This window comes from Coregonus clupeaformis, chromosome 16 (genome assembly GCF_020615455.1).
Source record: "Coregonus clupeaformis isolate EN_2021a chromosome 16, ASM2061545v1, whole genome shotgun sequence".
Lineage (NCBI taxonomy): Eukaryota > Metazoa > Chordata > Actinopteri > Salmoniformes > Salmonidae > Coregonus > Coregonus clupeaformis.
The window spans coordinates 59,347,943-59,361,093 of record NC_059207.1 but is presented as its reverse complement, the minus strand read 5'-3'; the positions used below and the strand labels follow the sequence as shown (position 1 = coordinate 59,361,093).

General features: G+C 42.2%; 1 protein-coding gene across 4 annotated transcripts in view; it reads left to right on the top strand.

The window, feature by feature from the left end:
* LOC121585242 (max-binding protein MNT) overlaps positions 1-13,151 on the top strand; it is a 42,453-nt gene that overhangs the window by 11,210 nt on the left and 18,092 nt on the right. For 3 of the 4 annotated variants that reach the window (XM_041901695.2, XM_041901692.2, XM_041901694.2), the window contains exon 4: positions 12,742-12,963. In XM_041901695.2, coding sequence (XP_041757629.1) covers positions 12,742-12,963 — 222 coding nt within the window. The remainder of the gene's footprint in view (positions 1-12,741; positions 12,964-13,151) is intronic. The other variant, XM_041901693.2, reaches the window with a different exon arrangement.

Here is a 13,151-nt window from a genome sequence, read left to right as displayed (position 1 = left end):
AACAAAACAATTGCATATGAATAAACGTAGTTGTGGCTTCAGCAACTTGAAGCAGCACTGACATTTGAGCAGTGAGGTTAATTCCTCTCCCCTTGTCTCTGCTTGTTCTGGGTTGAAGAACATCTCCCTTACACCCTGCAGATGGAAATCATTTTTTGGGGAGGGAACCTCCCAGCCACCAGGATAATCACCATATTCGAGGATTTTATTAAAGGAGTGTGCAACATCACAATCTTAGATATAAATATATTCACCCATTGTCATTGTTTATCATGCAGATTTGTCTGGACATTGTAACTCATGAAGCTCACTCTAAAATAGAGATGTGATTTTCTGTCCCAGGGGATTGCACTGGGACAAGTCTTCAATTTAGATCACAATTAGTTGAATTAGGTGTAAGTGAAGGGCTGGAACAAAAACTTGTAAACTCCTGTCCTGTGTATTAAAAAAAAAAACCTGTGGCTGTCAAATTTGCCCTCATGTACTGAACAAGCGTATGAGTGTTGAAGGTTAATCTACTTGAGATGTCCCTCACTAGGGAATTACTAGGGACTGTGCAGACACATGCAGATACAGGAAAACCAACACAAAATGTTAACATTTATTCAAAATGACAAGCGTTCATGTTTCCACGTTTCTGGTTTTGAGGCCAGATTCACAAAACCTTCTTAAGAAGACATTTCTTCTTAACTGCCATTGTTTCCTTAACTATAGACTTATGAAGAAAAGTTAAGCAAAGTTGCTATTCCTCAAAAAAAGTTATGGGAAATGTTCTTGCGCTATTTCTTATGTTTCTCTTTTAGCAAAAAGTTAAGAAGAAATTAGATTCTTGAAAATAACGTTTTTGGATTTGTTCTTAATTCCAAGATAGCTAAACCTGTGTCTTAAACTCAGGGCAGTGAGCGAATAAGCTCATTAAATAAATGGAATATGTTTAATTCACTCACAGATTTCATCTGAAAGTTTCCGTATTTATTATTTTAAACCCAATAAAAAATTTTAGAACAGTAATCTTAGTAGGAAATATGCTAACATGATTGCCATTGCTAGCTAGATAGCAGCTAAATCAGTTGCTTAGCAACCAACATCATAAAAATATATTTGAGAAGTTTGTAAGAAAATCATTCAATCTTAAGATATTGTTATGGAATTGCAGTTACAATCTATCTTATGAACTTTTTTTTTTTTCTCTTATGAAGCTTCTTAAGTTTTTGCTTAAATTGAGGAATTGAAGTTACAATCTATCTTATGAACTTTCGTTCCATGATCTCGCCATCACAGTTGACAACTCCGTTGTGTCCTCCTCCCAGAGTGCAAAGAGCCTTGGCGTGACCCTGGACAACACCCTGTCGTTCTCCGCTAACATCAAGGCGGTGACCCGATCCTGTAGGTTCATGCTCTACAACATTCGGAGAGTACGACCCTGTCTTACACAGGAAGTGGCACAGGTCCTAATCCAGGCACTTGTCATCTCCCGTCTGGATTATTGCAACTAGCTGTTGGCTGGGCTCCCTGCCTGTGCCATTAAACCCCTACAACTCATCCAGAACGCCGCAGCCCGTCTGGTGTTCAACCTTCCCAAGTTCTCTCACGTCACCCCCCTCCTCCGCACACTCCACTGGCTTCCAGTTGAAACTCGCATCTGCTACAAGACCATGGTGCTTGCCTATGGAGCTGTGAGGGGAACGGCACCTCCATACCTTCAGGCTCTGATCAGTCCCTACACCCAAACGAGGGCATTGCGTTCATCCACCTCTGGCCTGCTGGCTCCCCTTCCTCTGCGGAAGAACAGTTCCCGCTCAGCCCAGTCAAAACTGTTCGCTGCTCTTGCACCCCAATGGTGGAACAATCTCCCTCACGACGCCAGGACAGCGGAGTCACTCACCACCTTCCGGAGACACTTGAAACCCCACCTCTTTAAGGAATACCTGGGATAGGATAAAGTAATCCTTCTACCCCCCCTTACCCCACCCCAAAAAAAATAAAAAATGCAGGCTCTGTCGTAGCCGGCCGCGACATGGGGCGGCGCACAATTGGTCCAGGGTAGGGGAGGGAATGTCCGGCAGGGATGTAGCTCAGTTGGTAGAGCATGGCGTTTGCAACACCAGGGTTGTGGGTTAGATTCCCATGGGGGGCCAGTATGATAAAATAAAAAATAATAATGTATGCCCTCACAAACTATAAGTCGCTCTGGATAAGAGCGTCTGCTAAATGACGTAAATGTATTAGGATGAAGTAGCCTACACCTTATCTAGCTAGATTGCATCATACTAGGGATGTGGCGGTCATGACGTTTTCTCCACTGGTTTTGCCGCTGATGCGAGCCTTTGGAACATCTACATTTAAAAAAGTCTAATAAATCAATTTAATACACACCATCACAACAAATCCATTATTTATTTTAGTCAGGTCTAAAGAATAATTCTGAAATAAAAAAAAATGTATTTCAGAAGAACAGAATATGAGTTGGCCTACTGTATGTTATCTGGCTATGCTCCATGCCATAGGCTGTAGGCTTGTTCATTTAGCAGACAAGATATGCTCATAAGTCCCATGATATCATTTTATATTATGTGATTTTACTGTAAGAAGAATGTAATTGATCTTAGCTGAATAAAATAGAACAGATATTTTTCCCATTTCTGAGTGTGTGCGTATATGAAATGGCTCTGTTGAGTGTAAAAGGGATAATTTGAAACAGGTCCTATACGCTAGATTTAGAGTTATTTGTTAACTTTAGTTGTGAATGATGCAAACCTTAGAATGTGTTAGAAATCAAAAGATATATGAGCTGCATGATGCGGCTATAAGCTGTAATCTAAAGATATATGGGCTGCATGATGCGGCTATAAGCTGTAATCTAAAGATATATGGGCTGCATGATGCGGCTATAAGCTGTAATCTAAAGATATATGGGCAGCATGATGCGGCTATAAGCTGTAATCTAAAGATATATGGGCTGCATGATGCGGCTATAAACTGTAATCTAAAGATATATGGGCTGCATGATGCGGCTATAAACTGTAATCTAAAGATATATGGGCAGCATGATGCGGCTATAAGCTGTAATCTAAAGATATATGTGCTGCATGATGCGGCTATAAGATGTAATCTAAAGATATATGGGCAGCATGATGCGGCTATAAGCTGTAATCTAAAGATATATGGGCTGCATGATGCGGCTATAAACTGTAATCTAAAGATATATGGGCTGCATGATGCGGCTATAAACTGTAATCTAAAGATATATGGGCAGCATGATGCGGCTATAAGCTGTAATCTAAAGATATATGTGCTGCATGATGCGGCTATAAGATGTAATCTAAAGATATATGGGCAGCATGATGCGGCTATAAACTCTAATCTAAAGATATATGGGCTGCATGATGCGGCTATAAACTGTAATCTAAAGATATATGGGCAGCATGATGCGGCTATAAACTGTAATCTATAGATATATGGGCTGCATGATGCGGCTATAAGCTGTAATCTAAAGATATATGGGCAGCATGATGCGGCTATAAACTGTAATCTAAAGATATATGGGCTGCATGATGCGGCTATAAGCTGTAATCTAAAGATATATGGGCTGCATGATGCGGCTATAAACTGTAATCTAAAGATATATGGGCTGCATGATGCGGCTATAAACTGTAATCTAAAGATATATGGGCAGCATGATGCGGCTATAAACTGTAATCTAAAGATATATGGGCTGCATGATGCGGCTATAAACTGTAATCTAAAGATATATGGGCTGCATGATGCGGCTATAAGCTGTAATCTAAAGATATATGGGCTGCATGATGCGGCTATAAGCTGTAATCTATAGATATATGGGCTGCATGATGCGGCTATAAGCTGTAATCTAAAGATATATGGGCTGCATGATGCGGCTATAAGCTGTAATCTAAAGATATATGGGCTGCATGATGCGGCTATAAGCTGTAATCTAAAGATATATGGGCAGCATGATGCGGCTATAAACTGTAATCTAAAGATATATGGGCAGCATGATGCGGCTATAAGCTGTAATCTAAAGATATATGGGCTGCATGATGCGGCTATAAACTGTTGATGATTTGAGAAAGTTCTCTGTTCCTCGCCTCAGGCTGCACACGCTGTTCTCTCATCAAGTGATCATATTTTCACCCATCAGACTATTCTCAATTTAATCTTGTCTTTACTAATATGTAAAATGACTTTCGATTTAGAATGGCCCATTATCAAATGGGCAGGAACAGGGCAGGGGAAGAAATACATGTCATCTGTATGCACTCAAATAGTGAATGGAGGCCAAGTGCTTTCCCACCAGTCCGTTTTGTAGTCTACTTTGGTTTTGTAGCAGAGCTGTGCTTAATATGAGCAGCTGATGAATAAATATCAGAACACTTATTTTGCTCCACGCATTAACCACTGTTTGAGGGCTCCCGAGTGACACAGCGGTCTAAGGCACTGCATCTCAGTGCTCGAGGCGTCACTACAGACCCCCTGGTTCGATTCCAGGCTGTATCACAACCGGCCGTGACAGCTACCCAGTACTCTGTATGCCATGGGCTCTCCAACCCTGTTCCTCCAGATACCCAGTACTCTGTATGCCATGGGCTCTCCAACCCTGTTCTTCCAGCTACCCAGTGCTCTGTATGCCATGGGCTCTCCAACCCTGTTCCTGCAGCTACCCAGTACTCTGTATGCCATGGGCTCTCCAACCCTGTTCCTCCAGCTACCCAGTACTCTGTATGCCATGGGCTCTCCAACCCTGTTCCTGCAGCTACCCAGTGCTTCATTTGGGAAATATCGATAGTAACATGTTTTCACAAGTAAACATACTGTCTTTGACTAAACTGTTGACAGCCTGTCTGTGCACTAGAGAAAGGAATAAAGGAGAGGGGAGGAGATGGAAACGCACGGTGGTGAGATATTCTGTATAGCTAAAGGTAATGTGTCACCCAGTTAATTATGAAAATATTAAAAAGCTTATTTAGCTATCAAAAAAAATAAAAAACGTAGCCTGTATGACATCATGCGTGAGAGGAGGACCCTATACCATAGGATCATTATTCTGGTCAGTGTCAACTTCATTCATTTTACAGGTACTGAGGAGATCGATTCTGTTACTTGTTTACTTGTTATTGGTGTCAGATATTTCCATTCTGGGATAGTTGTTCACTGAATCACTAGCACTAGTTGCTCACGCTGCTACAGTGGCTAGAATGTAAACAAACGTCTTGCGCTCAGTGGGAATGTTGCTACAAACGTCTTGCGCTCGGTGGGATTTGAATAGGTTGTCACGTGATGCTGCCTTCGAATCCCGTTCCAAATGGCAGTTACCTATTGGAAAAGCGTTACCTACTAAGGTAGGTGCCTTTGGGGGTAGGTAGGCCGCAGTGTAGGTGCCTTTGGGGGTAGGTAGGCCGCATTCAGCTGCCTCTGGATTGGGACACAGCCTATGACTTAGGTGGCTGGAGTCTTTAACAATTTTGAGGGCCTTCCTCTGACACCACCTGGTATAGAGGTCCTGGATGGCAGGAAGCTTGGCCCCAGTGATGTACTGGGCTGTACACACTACCCTCTGTAGTGCCATGCGGTCGGATGCCGAGCAGTTGCCATACCAGGCGGTGATGCAACCAGTCAAGATGCTCTCAATGGTGAAGCTGTAGAACTATTTGAGGATCTGAGGGCCCACGCCAAATCTTTTCAACCTCCTGATGGGGTAGAGGCATTGTCATGCCCTCTTCACGACTGTGTTGGTGTGTTTCCCGTATCGAGCGCGTCACTGGTACTTCCTGTTTAAGTTTTTGCTTGTAAGCAGGAATCAGGAGGATAGAGTTATGTTCAGATTTGCCAAATGGAGGGTGAGAGGGAGCTTTGTATCCACCTCTGTGTGTGGAGTAAAGGTGATCTAGAGTTGTTACGCCTCTAGTTCCACAGGTGAGATGCTGGTAGAAATTAGGGAGGACGGATTTCAGTTTCCCTTCATTAAAATAACCGGCGACTAGGAGCGCTAGGAGCGCTAGGAGCGCTAGGGGCACTAGGAGCGCTAGGAGCGCTAGGAGCGCTAGGAGCACTAGGAGCGCTAGGAGCGCTAGGAGCGCTAGGAGCACTAGGAGCACTAGGAGCGCTAGGAGCACTAGGAGCGCTAGGAGCGCTAGGAGCGCCGCCATTTCCTTGTTTGCTCATGGCCCTATGTGGTCTTAGTGCCGGCATCGTTACGTTGTTGTAACTACCATTCTTATGTTGTTGTAACTAACATTCTTACGTTGTTGTAACTAACATTCTTACGTTGTTGTAACTAACATTCTTACGTTGTTGTAACTAACATTCTTACATTGTTGTAACTAACATTCTTACGTTGTTGTAACTAACATTCTTACGTTGTTGTAACTAAGTATGTTCTTGTTTGCTCATGCTCCTATATAGCTTGTTGAGTGCGGTCTTAGTGCCAGCATCGGTTTGTGGTGGTAAAAGACAGCTACAAATAATATAGATAAACTCTCTTGGTAGATAGTGTGGTCTACAGCTTATCATGAGGTAGTCTAACTCAGGTGAGCAGAACCGCGAGACTTCCTTAATGTTAGAGATCGCGCACCAGCTGTTGTTAACAAAGAGACACACAACCCCTCCCCCCTTGAGTTTACGAGACGCTGCCGTTCTGTCCTGCCGATGCATATTAAAAACAGCTCGATTTATATTTTCCATGTCCTTGTTCAGTCACGAATCGGAGAAACATAGGATATTACAGTCTTTCAGATCACGTTGATAATCTTGAACGGAGCTCGTCCAGTTTATTCTCCAGTGATTGCAAGTTTGCCAATAGAACGGAGGGTAGAGGCGGTTCATCCACTCGCCGACGTAGTCTCGTCAGATATCCCGCATGCCGGCCTCTATAACGCCGCCTCTTCCTTTTTTTGAGTGTCGGGGATTAGGGCCTGGTCTGGGATAAGCAGCATGTACTTCACCACCGCCTGAGTCAGCATCACTATGAGGTGCCTTTGGTGTCCTCATCAGACTCACTCAGTCATCATGAAAATGGAGCAGAATAATGAAAGTCTGAGGTCTTATTATAAGTGGCCAAACATTTGCACACATATCAGTAGAATGATAAGTCTCTAAAAAAGTGTTTCCTTCATTTTATTAAATGTTTTTCATTGGATGTCCGTGATTTTGGCATGTCCCACACACTGCTCTGCTAACTACAGTGTGTGGAATAAGTGGTTCAATGATACTAAATCCAATTTTTTTTACATGGTTTTACTGTCCACAATAAGTTATTTGATAAAACAAGTAATTTTGATCATGTATATTGTATTTTCATAATCATATTGAACATTTTGCATGTGTCCCTGAAATTGCTGTCCACCCTGTCATTATGGGGTAACTGCCCCTTTAAGAAACCCACTGATGTTTTCAGTGACATCACTACGAGCATTTTGTCTTTCTTCAATGAAGGCTGAAGCAGTGTCTAGTTGCAGAGTAAGTATTTACACTTATGTTTCATAATTTTCATCATATGATGTGTGTAGTTGGATGTTGTCAAGCTTAACATGTCCACTCTGTCATAGTGAAATATCAATTGATAGAAAAACCTATCAGAACTTTGAAATATATTTGTAAAACAGTACACAGTCAGCTTGCTAACTGTAGTATGTTGCTAAGTGAAGGTCCACCATGTGCTAATTAAATGCTAACATTAGCCAAAAATGTCCACCCTGTCATTGTCCACCCTGTCAGCAAGCCTTCCATGACAGGGTGGACATGGTTCATGACAGGAAGGACATGTGCATAGTTTAGGCCACATACTGATAATGTTACACATATTACAACAGCTATTACACACATTTTATAACAGTACATGCTATACATAGTAAGAATGGACAATATGGACAATTTTTTTGGCGATATCGGTATCAGCAAACCTAGTTTGATAATGCAAGCCTAGTTTACCGGGACTGCCAATTAAAGTGTGTAAGGGAACATTTTGAATCGTCTTTTTCAAGGAATGAGATCAAAAGGAGCTGAGATAGCAAGGAGATATCGGGAACATCGTGATGCTGACCCAGACAGAAGAAGAAAGTACCTTGAGAAAGAAAGGGTCAAATGGAAAAAAGACAGAGAGACTGGAAAGAAGAAGGGTGTCAATGAGCTCAGTGAGAGAGAGAAGAGGGCAAAAATAAAGAAATGGAGAGAGGCAAAAAGTCAAGCCAGAGCCAGAAACAGGGCCAGTGCCATAAAAGGCACTATGAGAATCCACCAAGCTATCAGTCTGACACCCGGCCAAATGAAATACAGAGACATTTCATGTCTGTGTAAAAGGGAGGAAGGTGTTTTGGACTGCCCCTGCTTTAACCTTCAAGAGGTCACTCTAGCTAATGTTCCTGTTTCATCTGACAAGTCCCCAGCATGTGGAAAGACACCAGATAATCCTAGGAGACCAGAAATGATTGAGGTAAAGCACATTGGAGAGTGGTGCGTCGTTAATTATGACAATGAAGCATACCCAGGTATCATCATGGATGCAGAAGGGCACAGTGTGAAAGTTAAGTGTATGCAACGCCATGGCATAAACAAGTTCAAATGGCCAAGTCTTCGGGACGACATCTGTTGGTACCATGACTGGCAGGTACTTTGCCTAATACCAGAACCACAGGCTCTGAACAAGTGCTCTGTACAGATTGAAGTGTCTGCATGGAAGTATGTGGAACAGCAACTGCAGAACTGAGCCATGTCTCGGCAGAAAGGGAGAGACTGTTTGGAGATGCGTCCAAGTGATCTTTCTGTAATATTCTGTTTTTTCAAATCAACTGTTCTCCACTTAAAAAACATTTTTCTTCTTGTTCTACAGTTGAATGTTTGACTTTCACTGTGCAGAATGATGTACAGAGTTTAACGCTAGAAGGCCACATTAATGTCTCATTTTGGGCATCTTTATTCAGTGGCTGCATGCAGGTAGAGTGGATCAAAAACAGTCTGTTCAACTTGTAATTTCCCCCTACATGGGAAAAGGCATTTTTTACATAATTTTCTTGCATTGTTCCTTGCATTTATGAGGCCATTCAATGACATTTCACAACGTGTCCACCCTGTCATGCCCAGGGTCCACCCTGTCATGTCACTGTCCACCCTGTTATTTTCATGTTCTATGAAAATAAACAATTTTTTTTCACAAATTAGCAAAATCTTTTGTGTGATTCCTTTATAAACAAATGAGGGCCAAATAGTATTGTTTGAAAGTTTGACCAGATATCTTTTTTGTTAGATTTTATTTAGAAAAGAAAGTGCAACTCTCGCAGATTTTATAGAGAAACAAATAGTTTGCCATAATTTCATTATTATCCAAATACTTTTCCCATAAACTAAAATATATTGTTGAGAAAGTGACTAAATAGTTTTCTGAAAATGTACGTTTTATAATCACTATGTAATTACAATGTATTTATTCTGCTTTGAAATTGTCCATGACAGGGTGGACATATTTTGCTGTTTGCATGTAAATTGTCTGCTTGCAGTTAATTTATAAAAAGTGTGGGAGCTTGACCAATATGCATTTCTAACAGCATAACATATACTTAATACAATGAATATGAAGTTCAATGGAAAATCTCAGCTTTTTGGGGGGGAAATGAGGAAGTCTCAAAGGCACCTTATGGTGATATTGACCCGGCTATATTTCAGTCATAATAAACTATTGCGGAACCATTATGTACAAAAAAGTTATGAACAGCGCAAAGAAACACACAAAATAACACAATTGGTTAGGAGCCGGTAAAACGGCTACTCTTCCCTCCAGCGCCATTCTTACGTTGTTGTAACTAACATTCTTACGTTGTTGTAACTAACATTCTTACGTTGTTGTAACTAACATTCTTACATTGTCGTAACTAACATTTTAACGTTGTTGGAACTAAGACGTTTTGTGGTTGGAATTTAGACGTGAGCTTGCAACTTTTGACCGACTGGTTTCGTCTGGACTAAGAAAATTGAGATTTTTTTATATAGAGTTCCATTATTTTCATAATCGTTGTGATTGGAGGATAGCTGTGAGTGAGGGTGATCCAATCAGGATCAAATCCTCTGTTCGCCTCAAGCTCATTAAATAATGAATGTTCATATTTAAAGATGGCAGAAAGGCCAGTCTCTTTGGTACATGACATGGAGTACAGGAAGTGGATTAGCTACAGAGACAGGAAGTGTATCAGCTACAGAGACTGGTACCAGGATATGAGTGCACCAGTCAGATTGCCAGGGTTACAGCTTCCAACCGCATTCTGTTTATTCTGTTTCTATGGTGTAACCTAGCTTCCTTCTTTCTTTCTTTCTTTCTTTCTTTCTTTCTTTCTTTTTTCTTTCTTTCTTTCTTTCTTTCTTTCTTTCTTTCTTTCTTTCTTTCTTTCTTTCTTTCTTTCTTTCTTTCTTTCTTTCTTTCTTTCTTTCTTTCTTTCTTTCTTTCTTTCTTTCTTTCTTTCTTTCTTTCTTTCTTTCTTTCTTTCTTTCTTTCTTTCTTTCTTTATCATTTCCAATCCCCCATAAATATTTTTGGTAAATATACAGTACCAGTCAAAAGTTTGGACACACCTACTCATTCAAGGGGTTTTCTTTATTTGTTTGACTATTTTCTACATTGTAGAATAATAGCAAAGACATCAAAACTATGAAATAACACGTACGGAATCATGTAGTAACCAAAAAAGTGTTAAACAAATCAAAATATATTTTATATTTGAGATTCTTCAAATAGCCACCCTTTGCTATGCTTTTCCAACAGTCTTGAAGGAGTTCCCACATATGCTGAGCACTGCTATTCCTTCACTCTTCAGTCCAACTCATCCCAAACCATCTCAATTGGGTTGAGGTCAGGTGATTGTGGAGGCCAGGTCATCTGATGCGTCAATCCATCACTCTCCTTCTTGGTAAAATAGCCCTTACACAGCCTGGAGGTTTGTTGGGTCATTGTCCTGTTGAAAAACAAATGATAGTCCCATTAAGCCCAAACCAGCTGGGATGGTGTATCGCTGCAGAATGCTGTGGTAGCCATGCTGGTTAAGTGTGCCTTGAATTCTAAATCAATCACAGACAGTGTCACCAGCAAACCACCCCCCACACCATAACACCTCCTCCTCCATGCTTTACGGTGGGAAATACACATGCAGAGATCATCCGTTCACCCACACTGCGTCTCACAAAGACAAGGCGGTTGGAACCAAAAATCTCAAATTTGGACTCCAGACCAAAGGACACATTTTTCATACTGGTCCCCTGTAGGAATAGAACCCACAACCAGTGCCATGATCTAGCTACTTATCTCTGAACACCATCCAGTTTGCCATATATTTTTCAACTGCGCTGTAATGTTTCACAAAAGTTCTGAACCTTTCTACTCTAATCGTTTCTTCAGATTGATTCAACATTTTTGCTAAGATTATTTTTATATTATTGATCGATTGACTATGACTTTTTATATCACCCAGTACTGTTGGTGTTTTCACCTCCAGAGGAGTTGAGGGTAAGTCTAGAGGCAAAAATCATCGCTTTAGGGTATTGATCCGGGGTCACTGTTGAGTCACGACTGGTAATCCCTTAATACAACATCGACACACGCACGCACACAAACACTAGGGCCTCACATACAAGCACACACACACACGCACGCACACACACACACACACACACACACACACACACAGATACCTGTCTGTCTGCTGCGTAGGTGTGAACTCAGGGTGACACAGCAGCAGGCTGAATGCTCTGAGACACTTCCTGATTCTGGATGACTCAGTGGGAATGTTTTATAACGAGGGATTATTATGCAACATCCCACATGGTGCCCAGTTAACTTCACAGTGCACTCCTTTTTGACCAGTACACCCCGTAGGGGAATAGTGGTCATTTGGATGCAGACATGTAGTCGAATGCATGTTGCGTCAATATAGAAACAAGGGGAAGGGAAGGCGGCAATGTGGGTTAAGATGATAAGATGCCTTCGAAAAACCCTTTCCAACATCTATTTAGGTTCTCAAAGCTCTTTCCACTCCTCCCACGCGTCTGTCCCACTGGGCACACACTGGTTGAATCAACGTTGTTTCCACGTCGTTTTCAATTAAAGTGACGTTGAACCAATGTGGAATAAACGTTGAATTGGCATCTGTGCCCAGTGGGGTGTTTGTTTCGGGTGATGTTCTTGGGACTTTCTTGCAGGTGTGAGAAAGTTGTGATTTTTGCTGTTGGCTTCAGAACAGAGTGTGAATGAGATGAGGGGATGCTTTGTCTGCCCACTCACATGGCTTCAGAACAGAGTATGAATGGGATGAGGGGATGCTTCGTCTGCCCACTCACATGGCTTCAGAACAGAGTATGAATGGGATGAGGGGATGCTTCGTCTGCCCACTCACTTGGCTTCAGAACAGAGTGTGAGTGGGAAGAGGGTATGCTTCGTCTGCCCACTCACATGGCTTCAGAACAGAGTGTGAGTGGGAAGAGGGGATGCTTCGTCTGCCCACTCTGTGTATGTAGGTTTATGTGAAATGACACCCCTTTCCTCATACTGGGCACTATTTTGTTGAAAATTGAAGCACTTAATGTGGAAGAGGATGTCCTTTGAGATCCAGACTATGGACTCTGATTGCACTATTTCTCAACAGTATCAGCAATATCAATTCAGTATCAATGCTGTGTTTTGACTCTGGTATTACCATACAAAGTGCTGAGCTTTGTCCCCCTCTCTCTCTCTCTCTCTGTCTCTGTCAGGTACAGATGGTGCCAGCGCGTGGGTTGGCAGTGCCAAGGAGAGCGTGAGGAGAGCAGCTGCCCCCCCCCTCCAGAAAGCCAGGCCCCTCCGCAGCCATCGGGAGGGCCCAGAGAGGAGGCAGACGCCACCGCCCTTGGTCCCTACCGCCCCCGCCGCCCCCGCTGCAGCCCCCAGCCTTGCTGACATCGCCGCAGCTTTCGCCGTCAACACTGCCGCCAATGGTATGACCAGGGACACCATCATCTTCATCTTCCTCATCTTCATCTTCCTCATCATCCTCAAGCCTTCTTCTTCTTCTTCTTCTTCTTCTTCTTCTTCTTCTTCTTCTTCTTCTTCTTCTTCTTCTTCTTCTTCTTCTTCTTCTTCTTATTGTCCTTCATTTTGCTTCCAATCCACCACGTTCTCTTCT